Below are 16,007 nucleotides of genomic sequence, written 5' to 3' on the forward strand. Positions count from 1 at the left end.
ATGTGGAAGATTTGACAACACAGGAGCCGGATGACGATCTTGGTACTCCTGTGGTGGTCGCTGATTCACCTGGTGACGACCAGCTCTCAACGGATGGGAGAGGATTAGTGGATAATACAGTCAGAGATGTCGGAGATAGACACGAAAAGGACGTCAGGCAAGATACTTCAGAAGAAGTTATTGAGGATTTACCGTATATAACAAATCAAAATCTTGGGCATTCTTTATAATTCAATTTGAAAAATGTAGACAAACACGTTGTAAATGCACAGTTGAAGATTTATTTAATTTTTACGTAAACTAAACAATTGCGCTAAAAAAAGCTGCGTTGTTAATTTGCATTCTGAAGTGTAAAAAGTAGTTCCGTCATCAGTTGTTTTTCTTTTTAGGTATACACGATACATATCAAAACAAATAATATGGAGGAGATAGGCAAAATTAAATTATTTCTCCGAATTCTTAAGGTCTTTATTGGGTACTTCGGCGTTTTTCGTAATACGAGACATGAAATTAAAATTGTTTTAATGTTCATCTATAATGACGAATTGTACATAAAGAAGTTGTCACATCAAGAGAGAAACATTTGTATTAAAATGAATGTATTGTAGTCATCGCTACCAGAAGCAGATAAAGCGACGTCTGTTGAGAAACAGCCGCTCCAGTGTACTCTACACATCGCCCCAGTGGCTCTGTTGTACATGTGCACGGTCCTACAGCCTCAAGAGCGAGCTCGGCATTACATGAATGGTAGAGGGCCATCTCATTTACACTGGCACGAAAGCTGACCACACGCTCGACATAAGCTTTTACCTTGCCTTGTAAACAGGGGTTCTGTCTTAATTCATGGATGTAGGTTTTGCATTCCTTGCGGCATATGAAGTTTTCACATCGTTGAGTAAGCTACAAAATACACGGAGAGAATAATAAATGTATTGCTGAACTTTCACGAGGCATCAAAACGAAAATTATGACATCAAAAATACGCTCACAACCACATACACACACACTGGAAAAACACTCGAGAATGTGAGGGGTTCACATCACTGAATAAGCTGAAAATACATGCACAGAAAAATAAACATGTTGAAAATCAAGCTTTTGATGACGTCTGATGTGCTGAACTTCCACGGAACATAAGAGCAAAAGTAAGCCCTTAACATATCTTTTTTTTTTAAATCTTGTGCATTAGAAAGTTCACCACAAATACATGTAGTATCCGTCATAGTAAGGAATGTCTCGAAATCAAAAAGAGTATAGGACACATTGAACTAGATTTCTTGGAAATAAGATTATGGTGTCACTAGATTTTTGTTTTTCAAGTAAGAGACCATGGCTAAGTTGTTTATTGCTTGACTGAACACATTCTAAAGTTACAGGCGTCACGTTATAAAAGACTTTTGTAGAAGGGGGTACATGTTTCCTGCTTATGTAGATACTATTAATCTCATAACCTGATTGGTTTGATAGGCATGTTCGAATCGTTTACAAATGATAACGATCAATGGAAGTGATAGTTACTTGGTGTTGTAACGGAACAATTAAAACATAAAACTTAAAGGGGGGTTCTGCGCTTATAGGAGGAGTGAGATAATGTATACTTTTTAACTTATTCCCATGTTGGTGAAACCTCTCAATGGCCTAAACACGATTCTTTAATTATATAATTTACCTACCTCCAGAAACCCGATTCTTTAATTATATAATTTACCTACCTCCAGAAACCCGATTCTTTAATTATATAATTTACCTACCTCCAGAAACCCGATTCTTTAATTATATAATTTACCTACCTCCAGAAACACGATTCTTTAATTATATAATTTACCTACCTCCAGAAACACGATTCTTTAATTATATAATTTACCTACCTCCAGAAACCCGATTCTTTAATTATATAATTTACCTACCTCCAGAAACCCGATTCTTTAATTATATAATTTACCTACCTCCAGAAACCCGATTCTTTAATTATATAATTTACCTACCTCCAGAAACATGTCTTGAAAGAACGCTGCGTTGTTCAGGAAAGACTTGAGTTGGCATCCGTCTAAAACGTCAGCTTCATGATCTATGGAGCAACTTGGTAAACCCATCACGGTAAGGCAACGGGGTGACTTGATAGATTCTTTTGGATAGTAAAGCAAAAATGCGTAACACATTTCCTGAGAAGTTGCTTCTCCGCTGAAGGTTGTTTTGTTTTTTTGTGATGAGGTGTAAGAACATTTTGAACTTAACACGTCGCCAGGCTTGACTTCCAATGGAGTCTGGAAACTGCAACGGAAAAGTTTTTAGTTCGGAAAAAATTTTCATTGACGTGACTTGAAGTAGTTCAGAGGATTGCCGAATATGACCTGGTAACGTTTCATTAATTATTACTGATAGCAAGTTTTTTCAATATTGTTTTATTATCATCATTGTTATCGGGCCACATTGGTTAAATATGAAAATGATTATCATGATTTTCTCTTTGTTTTATGTATAACCAACATATTGATATGATTGCGGCGCAAGCAGCAGAACGTGACACCGCCAAGAACAGTTCCATCAAAACTGTTTAGATGACGTTACGTCGATGGAAAAATAAAATTGGTGATATGTTCATTAAACGCGAAACATGTGTTCTTGTTTATACATCTCTAGGGGGAAACACATTTTCATATGGTGTGGCTTGCACCGTTATTTTGACAGTCGGGGAAATGCACATGATTCCAAATACAACATGACTAGAACTATTTATGGGATGTTTTTATCTATCATGCAAAAGATTTTTTAAACACAATGAAATACAATCACCACACTAATTCAAACAATATAATAAGTTGAATTTATGAAGAAACGATGGTGATTCCTTATCAATTATAACTATCATCAATATATCTACGTCATAATTCAAATGTCACATTGCTAATCAAACACGTTATCTGTGCTTGGTACTAACGTTACCGTTTTAACTTCACATTAAAGAGCATTTAGTGCATCGCATGATATGATTTGAAGGCGAAAACAAACATGCAGAATATTTGTAACTGAACAATATTTTGTGACGTATCTAACTTTGGTAATACTTACGTGTGGATTACAGGGTTATCATAACTATAATGAGGGTCAGCCACTATGGCCCGCTCCACACCACCAGCAGGAGTATGGAAAGTAGTCATTTCTCTTCCTATAAAGCAAAAACGTAACCACAACCTCAGTGAAACTAGAAAAGGTTAACATTTTCATTTGATAAAAAGAGAGTGGTCAGTTTATCTGATAGAAATGAATGATGAAACCCAAATTTGCATATACTGTGCGGAATGATAACGTGGTCGTTCTAAGAGATTTGCACTCGAATCTAGCCGTTAACAATTACATTTGTGTCCTACATGTTTTGAGTCCATTTTACATTTACAAACATATACATGTATGCACTCTAAGTCTTTCTGTAGTTTAGAAACTAATATTATAAAGCGTTCATTATATTTATTTGTCGCCGCCACATTGGCATTAACAGCGTACTGAAGTAAGGAACAAAACATTATCCGTTCCAAACAGTACCCATACAAAAAAGGACCTATTTCTAACAGTACTCATGCAGAAAAAGTACCCATTACAAAACGTATCTGTACATAAAAGTACCCCTTCTAAACAGTAGCCAAACAGAACGGTAACCATTCTAAACAGTAGCCAAACAGAACGGTAACCGTTCTAAACAGTAGCCAAACAGAACGGTAACCATTCTAAACAGTAGCCAAACAGAACGGTAACCATTCTAAACAATACCCCTACAAAAAGTACCCCTTCTAAACAGTAGCCAAACAGGACGGTAACCGTTCTAAACAATGCCCCTACAAAAAAGTACCGATTACAAACAGCACCCAAACAGAACGGTAACCATTCTAAACAATGCCCCTACAAAAAGTACCCATTTCAAACAGTACCTACACAGAAAAAGTACCGATTACAAACAGTACCCTCACAGAAAAAGTACCGATTACAAACAGTACCCTCACAGAAAAAGTACCGATTACAAACAGTACCCACACAGAAAAAGTAACCAGTCCTAATAGTAACAACGCAGAAAAATACACATAAAGAATAAAATAGTCCACACTTGATCAACACTTTATCTCGATCATTTAGATGGAAAGACGTGTGGTAATACATTAGCATGTTTCCAATTAATACGGTGTCATTGCACATATATTCTAATATGCACATACAAACGCTTCCACATATTTTGTTTTCTGGATGGTTATTACTTAACATGATATAATTCAATATATATGTGAAATACGTTGATACACTTGTAGACAGTTATTCGTTAAAATAATAGTTAAAAGGGTGAACATATCTACCCACCCATGTAATGCATGTGGTTTAAACCAGTGATGATGTAAACAGAGCTTGTCATGATTCGATCAGAGCACGTGGAACTGCACTCGGACTCTATGACATGACGGGATTCTCCGGGTGGGATACTGAATTGCCTTTCTCCTATCATCAAGTTTCCGAGATTATAAGGCCGTAATACTGGAGTGTAGTACAGGGTCATTCCGGAGCTGTCTTCGTAATCACTTCTCAACGATGGATTGTTCCAATGCATCTATAAAATTATAGAGAGAAAAACATAATTTAGTTTATTGTTAATTAAAGGTGAAAAACATTGGAAACACCTCATAAACAATGCCAATAAACGTGCATGTTAAATCTTTAAATATGAAACAAGCTTCTACATGTAAGAAGAAAACGTTATATTCTGCTTTGTACGTTTTATTGAACTACATATGTACCTGCATTGTCCCATATTTGTATCCAGTTGGTCCAATCCTGAAACCAGCGTTTTCGTTGTGACAGACACCAGATATGCCAACGGACCACATGGCAATTATTTGCTGACATTGACGTTCTCCCGCCATACCACAGACATAAGGGGTGTTCAATGGATTGACAAGATCATAGGATTCAACTGCAATGCAAAGCGTGTCAAGAACAGTGTAATTCAATGTTTAAAGTATAGACACGAGTATTACACCAGGTAGCCATATGCCATGCTCTTGGAATTGTGATGTATACCGTTGAACGGTAAACACCATGACGTATATATTCCGTCTTTGCGTATTGCAGAGTTATCTTCTCTTGGGATCAGGTATTGATTGTTACGTCACTTGTTTGGGAGAGTATGGTCATCAATTTTTGAGAAAACGACGTAATTTTCTCACACGAACCAATGACGTAACAATCAATACCTGCTCCCAATAGAAGATAACTCTGCAATACGCAAAGACGGAATAGGCTGTTGCAAGTGTCCATCCTTAAACAGAAACAGTAAATGTCATGTATATACATGCCTCCTTTACTATAGTTACATTAATGTATGTAATCAGTTACCATAGTTACATATATACAAGCACTGGCCAATGAATAGACAGCTATATTAAATCCACACCGAAAAATATGAGTTAAAGTGGTACATACTGTATAGCACTTATAATTCGCGGGCTTTTTTAATTTCGCTACATTCGCACTTTGACTAATATCCGCGAACTCTAAATATCAGTGAAATTTCTGAAAATGTAAACCACTTTTACGGACCTTATCACAACACGTTGCCAATACTTATAACCAAACGCTGTTATGCAAGCTTAAATGAACTCAAATCAGATTATCAGTGGACAACTGAACAGTCCATGTAAAAACAACACTAACACATTAAAAGTGGCCTCATTATATTGATGTGAACACAGTTGGTGGTTAACTGATTACAGTTTACTCCTTCAAAGGTACATTCACATTTGATTTTCTTTCGAGTGAAGTCACTGGCGGATGACAATGCTCGGGATCAGTGTCTTTACCCGGTTTACATGTATTTCGAGATTCAACCCTTAAATGATGACACTCCAAATACTTTGCACGGCATATGGGATTCGGGTGCACAGCGGAATTAAACCCCCGCGAATATGTACTGGCTACGAGAATATTGACCGCGCGAATTTAAAGTGCTATACAGTAATCTTTTTCACATTCATGCATACGTGATTGAAATGAAGATGATGGAACGTTCGAGAATGGTTTTGTGTTTCCTTGTGTTTCATGATGCTTTCTGTTTAATTTTTTCTTGTCTTTGTTTGCGTCAATATATGCTTGCATTTCTTATTTATTTATTTATCTAAATCGGCTCAAATCTGACGGATCTGTGTTAATTCATCATAAATGTGTATAATGTTTTTTACAGATTAAGTTACTTACCAGGTTGAGTAACCACTAAAATGATAATTATCTTTTAAACTTTTGAATTGCGATGTTATACCGACACATAATTTCGACATAATCTCATATTATGTAAACATGTTTTTCATAATCATGTGGAAACATGACACCATGAATTGATCTTCTGTTTCACTATTTGCACTTTATTTGAGTAAGTTACGGTCATTGATCGTATTGCTAGGAGTATTTGTTTACATATTCGTTGTTTGTTGATTGTAAAATCAGTTCTTTTCTAATATTGTATTGCGTTTCAAAATACAGGTACAGCAAAATACATCCCTTTTAAACAAAATCTTTACAACAACCAGTATAAGGGAGATAACACATTTGTTTTAGAAGGCACAAAGGGACAACATACATTTATATGAAAAAATAATGTACCAAATATGCACGAGTAAACCTCTTGCATCCGCTCTCCGAGTTTCAAACTATAATGTCCATAAACTATTTTACATGCACCCGTTTGTGATCAAGGTTTGAAACATTTGAATATAGATACCAACCTCCAGTTTCACATGCGATAATAAGTATGTGATGCATGACGAATTCATTGTCAATTGAACCTTTATCAGCGATCACGTGATAGTCCTGGTCTGCGGGCAAGGCAAAATTCATGCACATATATGTTGTTTCCTGTGCAGGAACGTCTGTACTTGGAAAGGTGACACGGAACTCTTGGACGTCTACAGCAAAACACAACAAAATATCTCTTAAAGCGATAAGGAGACATTCTTAAAATTATCAATATCAATGATGTCTAGCACTTGGAATGAAGATTTTGGATGAATGCATTCTCAATTTAAAAGTGTATACTTAACAGTCAAAAGTAGTTGTTAAACCACAAACACTTATTTAGGTGAAAGGAATACAGGCTATTAAATTATTCATATCATCTATTTCACTCGTACGTCTGACTTTCCACCACATGTCCGTTGGTATTGCTTTTTTAAATAATGTTTAACTATTATACATTGTAGCTCACTCGTATGGCATGATTACGACCGATTATAATTTTAAACGGGTTCCGAACTCTGCCCCCTGCTTCAGTCATTTTACTTAAAACTATGATGACCGGCAGTGTCCATACAAAAGAAAAACTCCGTAACTATTTTCACACCGATACACGTTGCTGCAAATTTTCGTTTGCTGATTGATTTTGAAATTCTGAGCTGATATTTGAAAAAAAACTTTTGAACTCACTAAGTACTCTTCCTTATTATACGCGGTAAAATGCTTACGGCCATTTTATATCAGATATATATACCCGGTGAATCTTTCTTCGTGTATTGTGTCCAAAAACGTTTGGGATATAGTCAGAAGGATTGGTAGTAAAAGATCACTTAAAACCACGGGACATCTCAAAACAAAAGGTAAAATAATTACAACAAAGTTCGATATTGCAAATGCTTAAGGTTCTGTTTTTGCCAAAAATTCATCAACCGAAAACCACTCAAACAAATTTCAAAAAATTAAAACGTCTAAAGACAAGGTACATTTAAAATTCCCCTCAAACAACAACGAACTTTACAATCAACCATTTTCACTTCGGAAATTGTTGTTAAAATTTGGTTAGACTTGAATCCTTTGTGCACGAGGCCTTTCAAAAGAAAGCGTTATATTTGATAGAAAATTATCGTTCCTTCCTCATATCAAGTACTTTAAGGCAAAATGCGTTAAGGTTCTTAACATTTTAAAGGTAATAGCCCATACTGATTGGGGCGCTGATAGGAAAGTATTGCTAAGAATCTATAGAGCACTTACATCTAAACTGGATTATGGATCCATTGTTTATGGATCGGCAAGAAAGTCATAATTAAAATTACTTGACACTGTACATCACCAGGGCCCGAGACTTGCACTTGGAGCGTTCAAAGCCACACCATCTGTAAGTCTTTACGTGGAAGGAAACGAACCATCATTATATAATCGCCGAGAGAAATTATCGTTGCAATATGCAGTCAAAGTCAAACCCTTCAAATCCAGTCTATTCACTAGTTTTCAATCCAAATTACAGGGCTCTATTTCAAAATAAACCAAACTCTATTCCAACCTTTGGTTTTCGAATTTCATTCCTTCTGGAAAATACCCAAATCAATATCGACACAATCCAATCATTTGTAACGATTGATATTCCTCCCTAGCTTCTGGTTTAACCTGATGTTGATCTCTCGTTTCATGAGACATCCAAATCTGATACCGAATCTTGCTTTGTTCGTTCAAATTTCTCAAACTGCAGTTAAAATATAGGCACTTTCAGCCGTTTTATACTGACGTCACGAAAGATGATCATAAAGTTGCCCCGGCGATTGTAGCGAAAGATGCTACTGCTGGATGCCGGCTGCCCAATGATGCGTCAATATTCTCCACAGAAGCCCATGCTATTTATCTCGGCCTTGAGCACATTAAATCAAATGACGTACCGCAATCAGTTATCTATTCGGATTCTCTATCTGTTCTTAATAGCCTTTGCAACAACAAATTGATTCCCGGACTTGTGGGGATACCAGGTAATGAAAAGGACGATCGTGCCGCGAAAGCAGCACTATTACTACTTGTACATATGTACCACCTGCAGATTTTAAACTTCATTTTACTGATTTTAAATCACTAATTACATCGTTTATACGATCACAGTGGCAAAATAATTGGAATCAATGCGTCGATAACAAATTACATCTATCAAACCTGAAATCGGTGAATAGAATCCTAGCTACAAAGAGAGGCGCCGAGACGAGGTTGAGTCATTCATACATTCCCCATTGTTATTTATTAAAACGTTAAGTCCAGCCGCAATGCATAGCCTGTTAGGGACCATTTGCAGTAAAGTACTTGTTATTAGATTAGACTTTCAGTCAACTCAAAATAAATCTATAATAACATTACATATCTTACATCTCTTTTCGAAAACATAACTGTCTCTTCAATCTGAAAGCTGTCGATCTATTTAATAAAATTTGAGTGTATTTTTTTATTTTGCATTTGTTTTTGTCGGCCATATGTTGGCCCTAATAACCTATCTCCTGTGTTGATGGGCCGTTTAGCATTGATGCTAATAATAATAATAATTCATATTGATACAGCATGCTTCCAGACCACGATATGATACGAGCTCCTGAGTGCCATTTTATGATATGGTAATTATGTTTCCTGCTTTGACGTCGTTTCATCCGCATTGTTGACAAATTAAATGTAATTATGGGATAATAATGAAGCATGTTTTGACTAAAATATAATATGCATATAACAACAACTACAGTATCGTAGTAATGTGATGTATTGACAATTCGTCAACCTACCCGGACTGTTGATGGCGTCACACTCGAGTTCCTGTGTTTGGCAAATATGAAACGTATTCTTTTGTAAGCACATCGGATCGCTCCATGGTTCACATACTCCTGTAACAGCACATATTGTTCTGACATGGTTATCTCTCATGACAATGCATTAACTATTGCGTTAGACATGCCTCGAACGTATTAAAGACAAGCAACTTAAAGTAATTTAATACTAATAAAGTCTAGCATATGAAGAACGGTTGAATATTGATATTCAACCCAAGTGTGTAGAATTTGGGTCACCAAATTCTGCACCCGATGGTAGACATTCAACGGTACCTATATAATGGTTGGCTGTTTCCCCCCATCTTTTAACCGTAATTTGAGTAAAACAGGGCATATACGAAATAAATTCAGCACTTAATATGGCAAACGTACTTGATAAGGTATTTATAAACTAAAGCTATCTTTGAGTAACCAGAAAGCGTTACGTTATACCGTAGAATTCATGCAAGACCCTCAGGGCAAGCTTGTACAACAAATGTTCTTGAGGTAGTCTAATTTGCCGACGGCATGATTGCCACAGTCAGTCGAACGACATTTTACGGCGTTTGAAATTGTGACGTCATAATAAAAAAGCCTTCATCTGTCATAATAGTACAGATTGCTGACTGCATCTATGTAGGATACACGTATGTATCCCACGTTGTTGTTCCCCACTGGACATAGATTATCAATATATGTTAACATACCAGGATGACCAGTGGGCGTGTTAGTTGGATTCGAACCCGGATTCCATACACAGAGGGGGTCACCAAGCTCAGCCCCGTTCGAGATTCCATCTCCATCTGAGTCCATCTCACACATGGTACGGTTCCATTTCTGTTATAACGCAGAGAAACATTGACATTATATGATGAATATATTATGCAATAATTTGAGTTGGCACCTATTTCATTCAGCACTTGCGACGCGCCTTTGTACGTCCGACGACCGAGGCGTCGTCCGAAGTATATTCCCCATATTATTGTACATGGGCTAATCGGACCTGGTACTCTGGTGCATGTACTTCGCGAGAAGGTGGAGCGTCATATAAAATGATAGGCCACTGTCAAGCAAGTAATGCAATCCTGCCTGTATGGAGTATATCGCCTACATTATTTCACCTGCGATAATCAAAGTTGGTATAATGGTACATCTTGTGAAGGCGGGTTGTCACGTAAGCGGCCTATGATCATAAAGTCCCGGTTGTTTCTTTCAATTAAGCACATATTTTAGCGATGGGGGTATTGGCAACATGATGCGCTATTGTATCTTATTGCAATGTACTTTATCAAAGGATGTTTATTACATTGTTCATGTATGTACTACATACATTTATGTAGTAAACAAAACTAAAACTTCTTTGTCTTGCGTATTGCTACACGCATAAAATATGTTATTTACCGGGCAACTATATATCAAATAGCAAATACAATTATTCATCTATAGATCATGATGGTCCCACATTTATTTATACACTTTGATAGGTCCCAAACCTTTGTTCTTGCTCTTTTAGTTACGTCATGGGAACATCAGATTAAAAATAAATTTTCTTTTTAATTCCTCAAGACTGCCAGAGTCACAATACAAATTCCATTTTTTTTTAGCTATAAGCAAATACTTCAACAGTTCAATTAAACATATGAATAACTCATCCTTCAGCGTTTCCTTTTGGGTACAAAATATTGGAACACTTTTAGCATCAGTTGGAATGTGACAAAACGCGACCATACTGAACTGGAATTATTCTCAGAGTGGGTAAAAACTTATCAGGTTCGTCAGTCGGCATCAGTTCCGCGCTATCACAAGGAGACAAACACGAACATATCGCAGCCTCCCAAAATACACACACATACACTACACGCATGCATCTTGCACACAGGGGAGGCCGTCCTTAAATGACCTTAGCTGTTAATAGGACGTTAAACAAAATCAAACAAACAAACAAACTAACGGTTATTAACTTCTTGAGATCCAAAATGAAACCAACAAGACAATATTTCTTGCCTCTTAACAAGGAATTATGTTCTACAATATCTAAAGGAAATGCTACCGGAGTAAGACTACATCTTCATCGTGCGATAAATACCTGTTCATTCAATATAAGGTTTTAACATATATTTTCATGATACCAGATCAACAGCTGTCCACTGTATTCGTTTTAAAACACGGAAGATGAAAACAGACCTAATGCCGGTAAATCAAGAGAATCCAAAGAATTCAACTTATATTTTTACCAAATTCATTGAAAATTATCCTTACCCTCCCATTATTGTAGAAGTCAACTCCGAAAGGGTTCCTGGGCCCAGCACCATCCATAGCCTGATGACCAACGCCTTGCCATATGGTCTGTCCATCACAAGGGTCACGGATCATACCTCCATTTGGAATAAGTGTCTGGTAGGATGAGAATCCCAAAACACAGCAAGGGGAGACAACTGCCAACATCAGCAAGGTAAACATGACCCTCATTATCTTCATGTACAGAATAGAAGTTATCTGCAATAATAATTGTGCAATATATTTAAGTTGTATTTTACTGCAAAAGAAGGGCGTATCATTCTATTAAATTATCACATGACAGCCATGATGACAACAACATGCTGAATGTCCATGGATACACTTTATTTTCAATTTAGATTATTTTCCCCTCTTGTCATAAAGTTGTGTTCATTAAAATAAATCCCGTGCTGATGTTAACTGCATTACTGACGTGAAAATGCCTTAAAAGAATTAATAATTACACATGATTATCCATAATAAAAAAATATTGAATTACATTTTATTTTGATTTAAAACACAAGATGATACAAAATAAAATTGCAAGATTGATGACGTACATAAATATTCAACAAATAAAAACGTCATCTTACAAACAACAGTTTACAGTTTTCTGCTGGTAAAGCAAATAAACTATCTCCCTGTTGATTGTATTCAACACATGTATTTGTTAAAGCGACGTTGTAACTGTCTACATCAAATGAAAGCTAGACTTTCTGACTATATCTTGTTACGCAAAAGAAAATATCGAATGGTATACAGTGTACGGCAAGTGTTAAAGATAGTTAAAACTGTCAATCACAAGGCTTAGAACATAAATTAAAAGGTGTTCAAAGAGCGCAACGCTAGACCCGATAAAGTTGATTAAAACCACTTGACTGAGACCGGGCTTGTTAGACGTAACGGACCATCTTTTTGTACTTTTACAATTTATAAACTCAAATGTAAAGATAAAAACAAATTTAACCAGCTTATATGGATGGTGACAAGTATGTGAAATCGATACACGGTATGAGTCCGGCCTTCCCCTTCAGCAAAATCAATGTTGATATTGAGATATATATTTTTTACATTTTACCAGGGAAATATCGGATTCTATCAACTTGATAAACTGATATCTTTCACACTGTGACAAATATCAAGTGATATTTTCACAGCGTAAAAATTATATTTTAATACCGTCTGGTTACGCAAAAGAAAATATCGAATGGGATACAGTGTACGTCAAGTGTTTAAAACTTTAAAAATATATAGAGGATATTTAATGGTGTCTTTAGTAATAAGTGTCTGCGCACTCGTGAAAAATATCAAAATATTAGCCACAGTCGTGAAATATATTTGTTATTACTAAAGACACCATTAAATATCCTCTATATATTTTTAAATTTTCAATAAACCATTATCTACAACTACTTACTTTTTCCAGAGACGCAGTATTTCCTGAGCTCACACATCAGATTAAAAAAACAGAAATAATACAGCTTGCATACCTGTGTCATGTGACCGGGGTATTACGAAATATTTATTCAAAACATTTTAAAATTCAGGAGGCACACAAGATTAAGGTCTTAAGGCTCTGAATAATAAATGACATCGCAGTGCATACTTTGATGATGGCAGCTATATACCAGACAACACAAAGCAAAGGTGTGTTAAAATGTGTTCCTTTACTTATTAGAAACTGCAAAAGCAATTATATATTTATAAATGAAGCAGACAAACCCGGATTCAATCATAAAACCGGTTTGCGGCATTTTGAATACAAGTATTAATATATCAAATATATTTTATAAACGATGTCACGACCACTGATGCGACATTTAATGCAGTATCGGATATGCAATATATATAACAGATGTTTTAAAAAACAAGAGTAAAAGTAGAGTTCGTCTTAACACAAAAAATAATAATAAATGAATAAATAATAAATTAAATTAAATATGTTACGATATTTTGCTCGACCTAATCAAGATCTTACGTCATGAGGTTATTCTCACGTTTCGATCCCGACGTGTTTAATACAGATGGTATTTAATAGAACGTCATATCGACAGTGACATTATATATTCCAGTGTAAATGTCGGTGTATAGAGACATGCTATAATGTAATATGTTAGCATTACACAAAATGTTCTGGAAGGACTACGCCATATGGATGCAATTTGCATATTGAATCTGTGGGAAACTGATCAAGGCCATGATGCAGTCATAATAACTTGATGTCTTGATTCACTCGGCTCTTCAAATGGTGTACGTAAAATCTTGATGTTAGAAATCGCCTGAATCTTGAAATATGATTTGCATCATTTGTAATCTGATTATCTCTATAGTATTAAAAGCGAATAGAAGATGCCGTTATGATTAGTCAATATCAAAAAGTTATATTTTCATTTGTGAAAATATAACCTGATATTTGTCAGTGTGAACGATATCAGTTTTATCAAGTTGAGGGAATCCGATATTTCACTATTTAATTTTCTTTGCGAACTTCTTTATAAACAATTGTTTTTTTGTAAGATTTTAAGCAGCAAGCGAGAAGGAAAATACAGTGTTTTAATTTAAAAGAGATTATGTAATTAGACCGACTATCGTGATTTATTTATGAACAGATGGACTGAGTTATTAATAAAACAGTTTCCTAAATTGTTAAAACTTGTGTTTTCTATTTTCTCTATGTAAGAGTATATTTATAAAACCCAGATTTATCCTATGTTGTCGTAGTTTAACTTCTTCACGTTCTTTGCAAAATAATTTAACTTATTCAAAGACGTTGCAAATAATTTTTTACCGAGTCAAGCATTTTGCCAGATATTTTTTAATCTAAAGTTTTGAAATTAAAAGATTCTTTAAATAAAGATTTCATTTAATGTTGTATATTTCTGAACTGACTGACCATTACAAATCCAATGTTGTACCTACCTTACTCAACATGCAGCTAGGTAGGGCGAGCGAGTTCTCAAACTCAGAATGATCATGTGACAGAGCGTCAGCAGTTGTAAACGAAAGATGGGATTTGAAATTTTAACATTGACAATATTCATCAGAAGAAAACAGTTTATCTCAATATGCATTTACAGGTCGATGTATACACGTGAAGAACACTTCAATGAAGAGTAGTGAAAGCCTCCAATTTATTGGTGTGTACGACATGTGATATTTACAGATTTGTATTCAAATGTCGCGATGTCTTAACAAAATCTATGTCGGTATGTTTTATGTTTTTTCATGCGATCGGCGAATACCTGAATTATGTATACTACTTTATATGCACCATGCATGAGAAACTTTTGCAGTCACACATAATACCCTTGCCCGAAAGGAATGTTTATAGTTATGGTTATTGAAAAAAATTGGAGTGTTTTTGTGACCTTGTTCGGAAAATGGGACTCATTTATGTTCCGCCCAACACAAGGGCATTTTTTTCATATGTATCACATATATGAAAAGAGACTCGTTTTACTCAAAAAAAATAAAATAAAAAAGGCCACGAACGTAATAAACTTACAACATTTTCCCTACTTTCAAGTTCATAAATTCCGTTGAAGATGCAAACACTGCAGTTATAATAACAATATTTTACGACGCTTTCAAGTCTTAAAAATCTGTTGCAGATACGTACACTGCAAGTATAATTACTATATTTTTTCCTCATTTTAGTGTCTTTTCATAAATATTTTGCAGATATAATGTTTATCGACGATGTATTATATTTAATCACATCTATTGTACATACCGTCTGGATTGGGAAATAAGCACATTTACAGTTTTTTTCTGTACCGGTCGCTTAACATAATCTTTACTAACACTATAGTCAACATAGGACGTATTTGTAATTTGAATGATAAGCAAGACACATTTTTTTTATTCGTGACTACTCCTAGTGTCACTTTGCAAAATAAATCTATTTTTTTCTTCTTTGACTTTGAATAACGGTTTTGTTTTCACTTCCATATTATTATAGCTTTTGGAAGGCTGCATTTGACCTCAAAATAATTCAATATCAGTGTACAAAGTAACGTCGATCCGCTCTCAAGCTACACTGAGACGTTTATCTAAATTTACATACATGCAAAATACTAAATACATCTATATCTGCAACATAACTCAACATTAAATCGCAGTTGTGTAAAGTTTGCTTCCAGAAGAATTGAATCAAAC

General features: G+C 35.3%; 1 protein-coding gene across 1 annotated transcript; it reads right to left on the bottom strand.

Annotated features, from left to right (window-relative positions):
• Positions 1–373: 373 nt before the first annotated feature.
• Positions 374–14,859, bottom strand: LOC110456098 (tyramine beta-hydroxylase-like). Its single transcript, XM_021506649.1, has 10 exons — positions 14,769–14,859; positions 11,832–12,068; positions 10,280–10,409; positions 9,549–9,647; positions 6,756–6,935; positions 4,776–4,951; positions 4,345–4,588; positions 3,070–3,166; positions 1,986–2,271; positions 374–900 (listed from the first exon to the last, which is right to left on the bottom strand). Exons 1-10 carry the CDS (start codon positions 14,778–14,780, stop codon positions 589–591), a joined length of 1,773 nt encoding a protein of 590 aa, XP_021362324.1. The 5' UTR covers positions 14,781–14,859; the 3' UTR covers positions 374–588.
• Positions 14,860–16,007: the final 1,148 nt, after the last annotated feature.

The sequence above is a fragment of the Mizuhopecten yessoensis genome, unplaced genomic scaffold (assembly GCF_002113885.1).
Source record: "Mizuhopecten yessoensis strain PY_sf001 unplaced genomic scaffold, ASM211388v2 scaffold8507, whole genome shotgun sequence".
Lineage (NCBI taxonomy): Eukaryota > Metazoa > Mollusca > Bivalvia > Pectinida > Pectinidae > Mizuhopecten > Mizuhopecten yessoensis.

Excerpts from the sequence above, each read along its gene's own strand:
- LOC110456098 (XM_021506649.1), bottom strand. Across the intron at positions 9,648-10,279 it reads CACGCCCACTGGTCATCCTG|GAGTATGTGAACCATGGAGC; the intron begins GTATGTTAACAT and ends GTGCTGTTACAG. Across the intron at positions 6,936-9,548 it reads TGACGCCATCAACAGTCCGG|ACGTCCAAGAGTTCCGTGTC; the intron begins GTAGGTTGACGA and ends GTTTTGCTGTAG.